Raw genomic sequence first — 14,048 nt, 5'->3', positions numbered from 1 at the left:
CGCACAGGCACTGCCGAGATGTTCCCGAACACACCAGACATATGTAAATATTTCGTGATATCAGTTCCATTTGAGTAGACCTGTCAAGATATTTACAGGGCTTGACAGTACTTCTGTCTTTAATTAAATTTTTGCCTAGATACTTTAATGTAATTTAAATAGATTATTAGTTGTCAAGATCTAATATAAATTTTGTTTACGATTTAGTTACTTTAAGTACTGCGATTGAAGAAACTAATTTAACCCCATGACTGAGCAGCTTTAAGCGTCAAGAGAAGGCCACTAGAAAGCCCCCACTGCCCTTTGCACTTTCCCAGTAATCTTGAATTACTACAACTTAATTGCAAATATCAAGGCACTCATTTGAGCCCCCCTCCCCCACTTTTTGAACACAGCACCACTCAGCCAGTGGAGACTCCTAAGGAAAAACCCATCGACACAGCTCAGGTACCAGGAGCCTTTCTCTTAGGCAGTGCTCCCTCCCAGGGGCCGGCTAGGTAGGAAATGTTTTTCTCACTTGAAATCCCATAAAATAACCCCCAAACAAACACCTGTTGTGCACAAGGAAGGGTAGATATGAAAAACTGCCATCAGGGGATTTCAAAAAGAAAAACAAGCCTTGCAGAGACATCCACGGCTAATTTGCTCAATAGATCTCATGACTGGGGAAAACAGCACAAGGCAAAGGATACAGCTTTTGGCACAACCTTCTTCTAAATGGAAGCTGGAGTCTCAACACACCCCGAAAAATGCCTTAGCACAAACTGACTGTAATTAATTAGAATGATTTCTTAATGAAACAAAGAACACTGTCTGGCTTTCCCCGACTGCCATGTACTTCCTCTTTCCAGAATACCAACCAGATAGCCATAGCTGCAAGAACATTCTCTATAGGATGAAAAACCAAAACACTTCTTGAAATCAAACATTCCTTACAACATTTATTTTTAAGTTTGGGGACACAAGCCAAATCTGCTTAATTTCCATTAACCACATCGTCACACGCACGTGGAAATAAACCATGTAGGTCCCAGGGTGGGGACAACACCCGTCATGCATAAGACACCCCATATTTGGCCACGTTTTCCCATTTCGGGAATTCATCAAATCTCACGGCCTGCCAAGGTTCCAGCTTTTGGCACCTCTAACCTTAGTTCATCCGGGTACCATGGAAGAGACAGCTTTTTAAAAATCGGTTTAAGATGGCTCCTTGGAGAGCACGCGTGTGGAAAAGTGGACCACGGACCAGGGTAACCAGTCACAAGAAAGAGCATTTAGAAAATACACGGGCCCAAATGCAAACTTACTTGGCTTGCTGGCTTGATTCACAAATTCAGTGTCTGATCACCTGGTGGGAGGGCTACCATCAACTGAAGGAATAAAAAAAAAATCCCCTGCAAAGAGTAAAAGTATTTGTTGGCTCCTGTGTATTCAGCAGATGCCTCTCATAAGGTTATTTTATTTAGAAAACAAACCTCTACTTGCTTGAGACCTTTACACACTTGAAGTCCAAATAACACAGAAAAAAAAAGCTGGTTTAGCAAAAATGGCATTTACTATGACTGAGTTCTATGACAGGAGTACGACACCTAACAAGATAAGAAAGGAAAAGAAAAAGCCCTTAGCAAAAACATTTTTTTCTTTTGCAAAACAAAAATACCACCTGTGCAAACCTAGCTATGCTCTCAAAACGCTTTCTCAGCCACAGAGAAACAGCTCATGCTCAATGCCTTGAAGTTGCAATTAAATTGTAGTAATTTAAGATTATCAGGAGAGCAAAGGGAAGTGGGGGCTCTTTGGAGGGCTTACCCCCCCCCCTTAATGCTCTTCAGTCAGGGGTTAAATGAGTTTCTTTAATGTAAGTACCTTAAAGTAACTGAATCATAAACAAAATTTATACTATTTTCTGACAGCCTGCAATCTATTTCAATTTTATTAACGTGTGCCTAAAATTATTTTTAAAAGACAGAACTCCTGCAATGCCCTGTAAATATTCTTGGCATACCTGCTGAAATGTAATCGGTAGGATAACAACTAACATTGTCTGAATACACATACGTTTTTTTGTGATGCAGAGTCTTATAAGATAACATTTCAAAACGGAGTTGGAGTCTTAAGTAAAACAAGAAAACTAAACCAGTAAGACTGGCTGCAAAGAGGAAGCGGGGTTCAAAAGAAGTTGTCACATCTGTTATGTTCTCCCTTCTCTGAATGTTGGCATTGGACATGCTGTGGTAGAAATATATTTGTTTAGGAAATATCACAATTCTTCTGTTAATTTAAACAATTGCTGAAAACAGACATATCCTTCAATTGAGCCTCAGAACACAAACATACAGGGCCAGGGTAGAGTCTTAGGAGAAGCAAGGAAAAACTTAGTAACAAAAAACCATACCTAAGCTCAATATTAACCCAGTTAACTTTTGTGATTGTTGGTACAAATGATTTAACTAGGAAATATTTACAGCTTTCTAAAAAACATTACATACTGCACAGAATTGCCTAATAGCATCCATGTGTATGTTTAACTCGCATTGTTTAATTATACAATAAAAGATATATCCAATAAAAGCTACACACTTTGAAACATGTTGGGAACAATGGTTATGAAACTGACATAAAAAAACAAAGTGTTTACTGTGTGATCCGACACAGCAATTAAAAAAGCAGTCCTTAAATGACAATCATTTTTTTTCTTATGTGTTTATTTATCCTATTTCCTACTTTGCTCTACCTAAATTAAAAATGACACTTAATTTGGGGATAGTTTATACCAAAAAAATTACCCCAGCCTTTAAATATAAACACAAAATCTTACAGACAAGTCCAGCAATATAACCCCCTTAATTTGAGACAGTTAATTTCAAGAGTGGATGTTGCTTTCATTAATCTTTGATAAACTTGTAAAACCAAAATGCTAAAGTAATTGCTGTTACTACTCCCTTTAAAAATGTAAAGCAGTTAAATTTTCCTCGACAACAAGCAAGGACAAGTTACAGAGAACTTGAATAAAAGTAGCAACGTGGTCATGTTGAATGTCAATCTAAAAAAAGAGGTTATGTCTAATCTGGAGAACGCTCCCTCTCGCCTTTTTAAATTCCAAGAGTGGGCTGACACAAAACTTCATCACCAGGGATTTTTCTTTTTTCTTTTTCTTCTTCTTCTTTTTTTTTTTTTTTTTTTGAGCTTCACATCAGATTTAAACCCTCACATACAAAACCTTGGCTTTCCTGACAAGGCAGATCTTCTAAACTTGATGTGAGAAAATGTTACCTAACTCTAGTGTAGGAGTCTAATGTTGGTAAAAAGAATTCTACTGCACAGTCCTGGGTAGCAAGGCAGCCTCTGGAAGACTTCACATCCATTTCATACCTTTGTGCCTGGATGTTCTTCACAAACAAGACTGTATTAGAAAAATAACTTATTTAGCAACTCCACATACAAGAACTCAAATGTTGTGAGTATTTCCTTCCAAGTGAGCCTTAGCTCACACAGCAAAGAGCAGCATTTGCAATGGTCCATTTCTGCATTAGTGACTATATAGCTTTGCTGCTTGATCGAATAGTCCAGGGTTCTCCATGTAGGGCTCCTGACAACATCCCAGCAGCAGGTCTGTTTGATCTCTCCTGCTTCCTTAATTTGGGTTGTCAAGGTTCAGCAGTTGGAGGCTGTTTACTTTACTTTTCCAAAAAAAAAAAAAAAAAAAAAAAAAAAAAACCTGATTTCTTTCTGTCTCCCATACAATGACTAATCCAAAGTCTGGGGGGGGGGGGGGGGGGGGGGGGGGGAGATGCAGCCAGTGGTAAGATGCTAAACCTCTCCCCCCCCTTTTGCAGTGAGAATTTAGCTGACATCTTTTGAATGGTAACTAGTTGAGTTCCTTTTTATATTTTTAATGCTCTTTAATAAGGAGATGTTTCAAGTAGAAAAGTCAGAGAGGAAAAAAAAACGCATTCCAAATCTCTGAAACTGTAAGCCCAATTTTCTTTTCCTGGACTCAAAGAGATGGGTATTTCCACTTTGAGAATCAAAACTCCAGTGGAATTCTAAAAAAGATTTGATACATTTCTCTCTGGAACTAAAAATAACAGCAACTCTTCTGTCTCAATTATGCAGGCTAACCCCACTCAGAAAACACCTGAACTCTTACCATTTCTCTTCAAATTCTAGTTAAGACTTCTCCCCCCCCCCAACTGATTAACACTATAGAAAAACGAAAGAAAGGAAATAGAGGGTAAAAATTTTGCAGAGATTCTTCAATATATTTTCAGCAGAAGAAAAAGCCCTTAAATATCCTTCAGGTTTTTTCAAGTCAGCTATTGTGCAAGCCCTAAATCCTAAAGCCTAAGGACAACCAAAGGTAAAGTGTCGATGGTTTCAAGGTAAAGACTTTGCAAAAGGAATACAGAATGCCCTTCCAGCATTCCTGTTTTAAAAAGCAGTAACAAAAAAAGGAAATCCTAACTTAGAAAATACCTGTGACCGGACAGGAGAGCAACACGAGCCCCTTCTAAGTGGGCTGGAGACGCTTAAATGTAACCAAATGAAATGTTTACATTAATTTCATTATTCTGCCCAAGCCTCACAGAGGAGGTCTGGGGGGGGGAGGGGGAGGGGGAAGGCGGGGTTGGGAAGAGGAAGAAATAAGTTTCATTTCGGGTTTTCTGGTCGAGCAAAAGGAAAATGAATTAAAACGAATGCGTAGGATGAGCCCAGACTAAATCAATATACTTTGTAATCAGCCCTGCAAGGGTATTTGGACACAATGACTTGGAAATAATTAATAGTTATAAGAGGGGAGTGGGGTGAGAAGGGGGGGCGAGAGATGTCACCATATTTTATCAGAGCACTTTACACGCTAAACTTTGATCTCCAGATTCTCGGATTTAGGAAAGGGGGAATAAAGGAAAAAGTCCAGTATTTTGAAGCTTGAAGATGGGCACCTTCCTGGCTCCAGGCGCCTTATCTCTGCGCTCGCGCCGCCCATGCTGGCTCTTTGGGCAGAGAGAGCCCCCGGGGGCTCCAGGGTATCTTCTGCCCCCCGCCCGAGTCCTCGCCCCGGTGCCCGCGGCCGCCTCGACTTACCGGCAGAGTCCGGGGAGGGAGTGGGAGCGCCGCCTTCACGCCCGCGGACGAGGCGCCGGCAGCACCATGGTCCCCGGCGCCGCTGCCGCCGCTGCCCCTTGCCCGCTTGCTCGCCGTGCGCTCTCTTCCTCTAGCAAACTTTCAGGTTCTGCAGTCGACAAGAAACCGGGGCGACCCTCAGCAAGTCCTCCTGGCTCAGGTTGGGGGGAAACTGAGGGAGGTGGGATAAGTGATTAGGCTGGGGGACCAAGACGGAGACGGCGGCGGGATAGGAAGACCCACGAGTGCGGGTGGACAGAAGGGAGGATGTGGCTTAGGGAATCCCTGCAAGGATTCCGAGACCGGGAAATCGGCCCGAGCCAAAGTCTCAGCACCTACCCCGGGATCTTACAAAGTTGCAACAACAAAAAAGGAGGGGGGAGGAAGGGGGAAGGGGGAAGGGGGTGGGTGGGAAAGGGATACGATCGCAGGCGCAAGGTTTGAAGTTACAACTGTTTATTTAGTCCTTATTCTCACAGGGGCGGGAGCTGCGCGGGGAAAGGGGGGGAGGCTGCAGGCTTCGATTTCGAAGCAAACACTGGGGAGGGGGCATACGACTTTGTTTCTGGGCGCGGAGCTCCCCAGCGCCCGTGTGTGTGTCACCCTCAGTCTCCGGGGACCGAGGCGGAGCTCACAACAGGTGGGGAGGGGGACTCGCCGAGGGCCAAAAAGGAGAAGGAATCAAAGTTTCCGAGTGGCAGTATCTGGGGAGGAGGGGGCGGGAGGCGGGGGCGAGGGGAGGCGGAGGCAGCGACTGACCGCGACCCTGAGGCTACTGGCAAACTCTCCGCTCCCCACGCCACCGCAGCCGTCCCCACGCCACCGCAGCCGTCCCCACCCGAAGCGCACGCAGTCCCGGCTACCGGCTCAGCCGAGTCCTCTCAGCGGGACGGCGATGGAGCGTTGGGAGCTCGAGAGGCAGGCGGAGTGCGGGCGAAGGATGGAGAGCCATCGCCCGGATGGGGCCATAGGGACCCAGCGACTCCCGCGCGTCTCACGGCAGATCCAGGCTTGGGAACCCCCCCGCCGCGAACCCCCAGCTTCAAAGGAGAGTAAACCCCTGTGTGTGGCGGAGGGGAGGAGACCCGATGCAGCGACTCCCCACAGCGCACCCCGTTCCCACTCCCACCCGCGGAGCTTGGCCACGGCTCTCGCGGGCCTGTCCGCAGCAAGGCTGGGTTCTTGGAGTCGAGCGCGTGTGAGGTTGCGTGTCCAGCTGGGGGTGTGCGAATGTGTGTCCGAGTTTTTGGTGCTCTGGGGGATGGTGGCGGAATGTCCCCGCCGCCAGGTTCGGGGCCAGGCGCCTGTGGCACTGACTATGTCCCCAAGCGCCGGCCCCAGGGTGAGGGCATCCCGTCATTACAATCCAGGGACACCGAGGGGCACATACTCGCGGAGAGCGAAGGGAAAAAGTTTGCTGCAAGTCCAAACTTCGGGCTCCAAAGGCTCCCGGCGCGCGCCCCCTCCCACCACAGACTCGACCCCGGTCTCGCGCCAGCCTCGCTACTCGATTGGCACCCCGACGCCCGACATCGAAAGTTGCGCCAGGCGGCCTGGGCTTATTGATTTCTCTCCCCGCAGCAATCGCCCAGAGCGCAGAGCCGGGAGCGAAGGGGCCGAGGGGAAGACGATCTTGCCTCCCCGCCGCAGCCGCTGCCACCCCCCACCCTCATTTGACTTATGGAAATGGACCCGAGCCTGTGGGCGCCGCTGCCGGAGGCCCCCGCCCCCAACCCCCACGCCGGCCGGTGAACCCTCCCCCCCACGCCAGAGCCCAGGGGGAGAGAGGCTGAGAGCGGAGGGCTGGGGGAGATGCACGTGGAGCCTGGAGGTGGAAAGTAGTTTTTTTTTTCCTTTTTTTCTTTTTCCTTTTTTTTTTTTTTTTTTTTGTGCTGGTTGTTGTTGTTGTTTAAAGTGGCGGAAACAAGGCAGGAGGCAGCTTGGGAAAAAGTGGAGCAGAAATGGAAAAATACAAACTCACCCGCTGCAAATGGTCTCTCGGTGCAAACTAAGGTGTTTTCGGGCCTTTCCCCGCGCGCGCCCACTCCCGCCCGCGCGCGCACCCCCGCGCACACACTCACTCGCGCACACACGCGCGCACACACGCACTCCCGGACGAGGGCCGGGCCGCGCGAGTACAGCATGCAACCGCCACACAATAAATAACAATAGATTCCTCCGCTCCGGACTAGCTTTCCGGAGCCCAGCCAGCGCCAGTGGCGGCGGCAGAAGCGCGGGGAGCACCGACCCAGGGGCGCTCCCCAGCCCGCCTCCCGGCCTCCAGCCAGGGCCCCCTCGCTGCCTCACGCGCCCCCAAGCCCCCCCCAGCGCCCCTAGAGCGCGAGCCACCGCTGCCCCCTCCCTGGGCCACACGGGCGCTAGTGCCCACCCTGCTACCCCCGCCTCCCGGAACAAATAAATAAATAAGGCGCGCTAGAGAGGCCAACACGTCGCGGAGGGAGATGTTGTTATTTTTTGCTGTTGTGCGTCCCTGACGTCACATCCACCTGCTGGGTAAACAACAAGGCTCGCAGCAAAAAAAAAAAAAAAAAAAAAAATCGCAATTGCCAAAGCTGGGGGGAGGGGGGCCACGGCCTGGAGGGAGGGGGGAGGTTCTGAGGAGATGAGAGTGAGGGGCGTCCAGGCTGGATGGGGAAGAGGAGAGGGAGGCCGAACCCCACAGACCAGAGAGAGGAAGGGAACGCTAGAGCAGTCCCTGGCAAAAGAGGGATCTGGCAAGAAAGACCTGGAAAAATAAGGGGCATGGGGGAGGGGAGGATTCATCGCAAGATGGGGAATTGGGGGGCCCATTCAGACACCAGAAAAAAAACGAGAAGGAGAGTGTTAACAACTAGGGACGAAGATAGGAATGCGATGGCTATTTGCTTGGTTTCTGAGCTAAAAATACAGAAGGAAGGAGAGAGGGTAGGCAAGGATGTGAATTTCCTCCAGTTAAAAGTGAAAGTGTTTTGCCATCAGTGACAGTTGAAGGAGGAGGAGGTGGGGGTGGTGTTTTCAGCCCCCTCTCTCTTTCTCTCCCGTCCTCCCTCGGTCCCTCGGTCTCTCCTCTTTCTCTCTGCACTTTGTCCAATGAAAGAAGGCGAGTTCGGGAGGTGAAAGTTCAACAGAAGGACAAACCCCTGTTTGCAGGGAAACAGAAACCCGCTAGCGAGGGGGGTTTCCCCCCATATTCCTGAATCAGGAGAGTGTAAAGTGGGACTAGCTTTCCCCCTCTTCCTTGTCAGACTCACTGTTGGAATGTGTAGTTTGATCCACTTTGGGGGAAAGTGGCTGCTGCATCAGGAGCTGTGCTCTTGCCATGGTTTCTCTTAGGAAAACGCCCAGGGGCTAGCATGTCAATCAGTTGTTTAACACAAATTACCTGCTCTCCCAGAGATCAGTCACATGCAGAAACCTGTGTCCAATTCTCTGAAAAGGTGAGATTTTTTTTTTCTTGTTGCGGTTTTGAAGTTTGGTGGAATTTAGAAATTTGAGGGAGTAAATGCGAAGCCTGAATGAAATGTTTTGAAATATACATATACACGTATGAAACAAAAGACACCGGTATTTCTTTTGTTTTTATCAACACAAATTGAGAAGGAAGACTTTTTGTTTCCAAAACGTGACTTAGAAAGATAGAGGGTTCCACGGCTTGTTGTTGTTAACAGAAATAATTTTTTTCAGACCCATCACCCCAGATGCTGCCAAACTCCTAAGCCAGCATTTCCAGCTACTGGCTGGCTGGTATATCAGGCCAGCTCTTAATGAGAATGTATGGAAAGCCACTCCTGTGGATTCCTACAAAGTACTTGGGTGGAAGGGGGGGACAGGGGGAGGAGACAAGTAGTGTCCCATGCCTTGAGACCAGCGCAACTGCAGATAATCAGCATCCTGAAAATGTTATTCTCCATTCTTATGGGATAATGTCTTTTTACAAATATTGTTACACATTCAGTTACAGAAGAATTTTAAATCTCTATTGAAGTCACAGTGTAAGGCTACCACTTTAAAATCGTATGTTTTGCAAATAAAAAAATAACAAAGCCATTTACTAGTGCGACAGAATAAAGCCAGAGAAAGAGAGACTGTACTAAGGTAATTCCAGCATAGAATTCATGTTGAACACATGCTGTGCAAGAGTGTATGCTATCCAGACAAGACCATCCATTGGATCTTTTAGACTAGAATATAGATAAAGAAAATGCATTTGAGTTTGTATACAACTTCCGAGCTTTCTAGAGATGAGAGTTCCTGTTATCTTTGATTCAAGACATTAAGACATTAATGACATACCTTCTATATTCTAGACCATAGAGTAGGCACTCGTGACTACAAATATAAATAAAATCCCTGCCCTGTGAGGAGCTCACAGCCTAAAGCTTTCAGTAATAACATCTAATATTTATTGAATGTTTACTATGACCTAGGCATTGATGAAAAGCTTTATGTCAAGTCAATGCATAGTTGCAACAGTCCTTTAATTCCTAAGCTGAATTCACGTGGCAATCTACAAAGCAGCCAGTCATTGCGGGGGGGGGGGGGGGGGGTCTTTTCCCTTTTTAAAATGTTTATGCCAGATATAACATGTTTATGGTATGTGTGGGGTTGCAGAATTATAACTCAGGAGAACAGCAATTTCTCTAAATGTGACAAATTTATTCATAGCCTGTAAAGAACAATTCACGCTCTGATACTGTTTCCCAGATTAGATGGTGAGGTTTTTTTTGAAATTATTGGTATTGCCATTCTATAAAGATCTTTAGGTTCCTGCTGATCTTATTCTGCATTTTCAGTGCCTTCGGCTCTATACTCACTTGAAAGAGGGGGCCAAAGTCAGACTGGCAACAAGTTTTGCAGACAAAAGGAAATCCTGGTTGTAAATCCCATGATATATTGTAGTCAATTTTGTATATAATACTGTCTAATGTGCCACCTTATTAAAGAACTCCATGTCCATTTGGCTTACATTAGGGAGAAAGTTAACTGCAGCTTAACATAGTGTTCATTTTCAACACTGTCACGTTACATTCATAGGGAGCACATTTTAATTTCTTTATCTGTAATCAACTGGAAGTTTCTTTTTGTTAAATTAAAGCAAGAAGGGTTTTTAAATAAAGGGCACGGGTTTAGGACGCCACCTTTTGGTGGTAAAACAAATAGAAATCCCCTTTCCAACAGATGTTCCTGACAAAATTTTATTTTAATTACACCAATGCAAAAGTCCTCGTCCGAATTTGATTCTATTTGAAGTAACAGGAAAAAAAACCAAAAACATTGTAAAAGAAAAATTAGCAAACAATGCTTAATTGCAACCAAAATTTTCTCAAACGTATCAGAACATGTGAGTGCCCTGTCACATACAATTACCTCTACATCAGACACCGACTTTGTTCTGCACATACTTTGTCAATAGACATATGTGCATTTGGGGGAACAGAAACGGGGGGGGGACATCTACCACTTAACCAGTCACATGAACGCTTTTGTAAGTTTAGAATTAACCAGAAACTTTACATTCACCTAATTTGGTGTTTCTTAAAGTATAGTTACCACCTGCCTAATATTTTGCCATATCTACATGATAGTTACTAAATAATTAGTACACTCATTGGACAACAGCTGTTATGGTAAGGGTACTAAATACCTTCTTTATATCAACCTACTTTTTCTATTACTACTTCAAATGGGAAATCAGGATGGCCCTCCATAAATTAAAAACAATCACAACAAAAACAAAGTCATCATTTCCTTTGTTAGAAAGGGAGAGTGGCAAAAAAGTAATTACAAATAATTATTTTTTAAAAGAAGGGTTGTAAATGCTGAAAGTGTTAATGACATGGGTGTCAGCAGGGAATTTTTACACTTTGGGGTGTTTTTTTGGTCTTGGGGTTTTTTTTTTTTTTGAAAAGCTGGAAGGATTGAAATTTTGAAATTGATGGCAGAGGGAGTGTAGTTCTATGCGATACGATGCTACCTATTGCCACCCTAGTGGCAAGTCCAGTCTCATACTAACCAAGTACAGTATTTATTTTCTTTTTCTTTTTTTTTTATTTTTGAGAGACAGAGACAGTGTGAGCAGGGGAGGGTCAGAGAGAAAGGGAGACACAGAATCCGAAGCAGGTCCAGGCTCTGAGCTAGCTGTCAGCACAGAGCCCAATGTGGGGCTCGAACCCACAAGACATGAGATCATGACCTGAGTCAAAGACTGACACTCAACTGACTGAGCCACCCAGGCACCCCCCAAGTACAGTATTTCAAATTAGAGGTTGGTTAGTAGCTGGACAAGGGTTAGAGCCCAGGTGTCCTGGCTCGATGCCTGTGTGTATTTCCCACCTTACATTTTCCACTTCATAATAGCAACATACCAGCACTCCTCAGACATTATACAGCCTGCCTAGCTTCTCTACAGCCCTTTGCAGACAAGAGAAACTGAGGCCATGGAGGACAGAGGTCAAGTTCAACCCCCTACTCACTTCTCTCCCCTCAGGAGTGGCAGACATCCAGGTTGGGATAAACACAGTGAAGAAAGGAGGGGAGGGTCGTCAGGAGAGACCTGGGGGTAGAGGGCAGGAAGAGGTTAGTGAAAGTGTTTGGATTCTTAAATGAATGTGTACACTCAAAATTTCCTTTCTAGAAGAGAAATATGGCAAATGAAAATGGTGTGTTCACAGTAAGAGGCAAGAGAACTGTGTCCTCTGTTTTGATGTCACTATGGGTCCACACCAGAAATCAACAGAGGATCACTTGTTTTGAAGTATACAATCTTACCAGGCACTCTGAGACCAACCACACTGAATAATTGAGTGGCATGAAAAGCTAGGCAAGGAATGGTGAAAGATCCCTGTTTAAAAGGGGTTTCCCCACAGTGCCTGGGTGGCTCAGTCAGTTAGCGTCCACTTCGGCTCAGGTCATAATCTTACAGTGCGTGAGTTCAAGCCCCATGTCAGGCTCTGTGCTGACAGCTCAGAGCCTGGAGCTTGCTTCGGATTCTGTTTCTCTCTTTCTCTCCCATCCCCTACGTGTGCTCTCTCTCAATACTAAATAAACATTAACCAAAAAACATCTTAGAAAAATTAATAACGGGAGTTTCCCCAAGACGAAATTGGTTCAGAGGCTCAGCATCACAACTAGAGACAATACTGCATTTTCTGAGGTTTTAATCACAGAAAAGGGGACTTACTTACAGAGATTGCATGTCCTGCTTTTCTTTTAAGGGCACCATTCTATAAACATGAATAAACATGGCCTGAAAATATATTTAGGTTTTTCTAAATTGGTCCTTGCAAAAAGAGGTTGCTATTAACTGTCCTTTATAGGATAGCTCCTTGCCCTATAGGAGCCAGTGGATTGTTGTCCCTAGAAACTATCCAACATACAATAATTTGGCCAAGGACCCCCGCTCCAAAAAGCTATTCTAATTCCCGAACCCCAGAACATTCACACTGCAAAATGTTGGTAATTTCAGGATACATACAGGTACCAGAACCATCTACAGCCTTGCTATGCAAGATGTCATGTGCTGATGGGGAACAAGAGCACCACCGGACAGCTCACTAAAGATGCAGAATCCCAGCCCGCTCCCTACACCTCCGGCATCAGCATCTGCATTTTGACAATACTGCCCAGCTGAGTCTCCCACATGTGCAAGTTTGAGAAACACGGAGCAGTGGTGCACATAGCCCGGTAGACAACAGACGCCATCTCCATCTTTACAGCCTTAGACCACTCAACAGCTAATTCCCTACCATGTCTACCATACATGGTTGGCTGAACTGGTGTCTTTTGTAAACTTTGTTGATTCCTTGTTTTTCAACCACTTGCAAAGCTAAGCCACTAAATCGCATATGTAAACCATGATTAATTCCTTTGAAATTAATAGCAGGGTGACTTTTCTCTCCTGTTACCCCAAAGAGACTGCTAATTGCCCTCCTCTTGTTTACCTTTGTATTGTTTGATGAGTACTCAGAGAAAGATGGAAGATATTCCCCCCACCAGGCCAGAAACAAATGCCAGACAGGTTTTGGGAAGGCTGAACACATGCTATGACTACACCTTGTTAGTAGAAGGCTTTGCTTTCTTTGTTTTGTTTTCTTTTTTATGGAAGGGATGACGCCTCCATAATTACAGGTGTTGCTGTTTAAAACCCAGAATGTTTTCCAAACCACTGAGCCACACCTCCAGCAGCCCATGAACCGTCTTGGTTGGATTCTCTTTCCAGTTCTCTACACAGTTTATAAAGACATATCCAAGCAGCACTAGATTTACATTAAGTATAATGAGAGGAAGGAGGAGCCCATCCAAGTATGGTTGCTTCTTGAATAAACATGAAGGAACCACAGATAAACCTCACAGCTGATGGGTTAATTTGTAGTTCAAGTTCTCAAAAAGACTATAGTCACTTCACCTTCCTCACCAGACAAAAGGTTACTTTTGTAACCCCCCCAAAAATAATTAAAACTATTCTAATACTATCCTAAGGCAGTATAATTAAGTCTCTGAGTGAGTAATTGTGTACCTGAATTCAAAATAAGATTTCACATGTAAAGCAAAGTTCTGATTCTAATCTTTGAGAAGTGTCTTGGCTTATATTTAGAATCCACAAGTGCCAGCTCAGCGTTACAATAGGCATTGTTCCGTGAGGCTGGAGACAAACTGTTTGTATAAGAAGGGAAGTGAGGCACGTCTACCCACTTCAGGAACAGGGAGGTCGTGTGTTCCAAACTGTAGATTTCAGAGGGGGCTGAAGGATATTAGGCATGGGGCTCTGCTGACATTTTTGTTATGCTAAGCTTGGGGTTAGCATTTTTTCTCCATGAATATTCATAAAATATTCCTCCCTCCCCCCCACTTAGGATGTTCTGAGCCACTATTAACATTTAAAAAGCCATACAAAGATTAAAAACCTGATACCTCCAAGACTAGGA

The 14,048-nt window shown here is 45.2% G+C and overlaps 1 protein-coding gene and 1 long non-coding RNA gene across 2 annotated transcripts in view; one reads left to right on the top strand and one right to left on the bottom strand.

The window, feature by feature from the left end:
* The window catches only part of LOC115275124, an 87,592-nt gene extending 82,118 nt beyond the window's left edge, over positions 1-5,474 (bottom strand). The window contains exons 1-2 of the long non-coding RNA XR_003901399.1: positions 5,086-5,474; positions 1,308-1,394 (exon numbers count right to left, since the gene is read on the bottom strand). This is a non-coding gene — a long non-coding RNA (uncharacterized LOC115275124). The remainder of the gene's footprint in view (positions 1-1,307; positions 1,395-5,085) is intronic.
* Positions 5,475-5,702: 228 nt separating this feature from the next.
* Positions 5,703-7,692, top strand: LOC115275122. Its single transcript, XM_029918739.1, has 2 exons — positions 5,703-5,764; positions 5,953-7,692. The coding sequence occupies exon 2, from the start codon at positions 6,020-6,022 to the stop codon at positions 7,541-7,543; it is 1,524 nt and encodes a 507-aa protein (XP_029774599.1). The 5' UTR covers positions 5,703-5,764; positions 5,953-6,019; the 3' UTR covers positions 7,544-7,692.
* Positions 7,693-14,048: the final 6,356 nt, after the last annotated feature.

The sequence above is a fragment of the Suricata suricatta genome, chromosome 12 (assembly GCF_006229205.1).
Source record: "Suricata suricatta isolate VVHF042 chromosome 12, meerkat_22Aug2017_6uvM2_HiC, whole genome shotgun sequence".
Taxonomy (NCBI): domain Eukaryota; kingdom Metazoa; phylum Chordata; class Mammalia; order Carnivora; family Herpestidae; genus Suricata; species Suricata suricatta.
The sequence above is the reverse complement of the archived record's forward strand: the minus strand, read 5'-3'. Positions and strand labels throughout refer to the sequence as shown.

Bases quoted from the DNA above. Each gene is read 5' to 3' on its own strand.
- LOC115275122 (XM_029918739.1), top strand. From the start codon at position 6,020: ATGGAGCGTTGGGAGCTCGAGAGGCAGGCGGAGTGCGGGCGAAGGATG.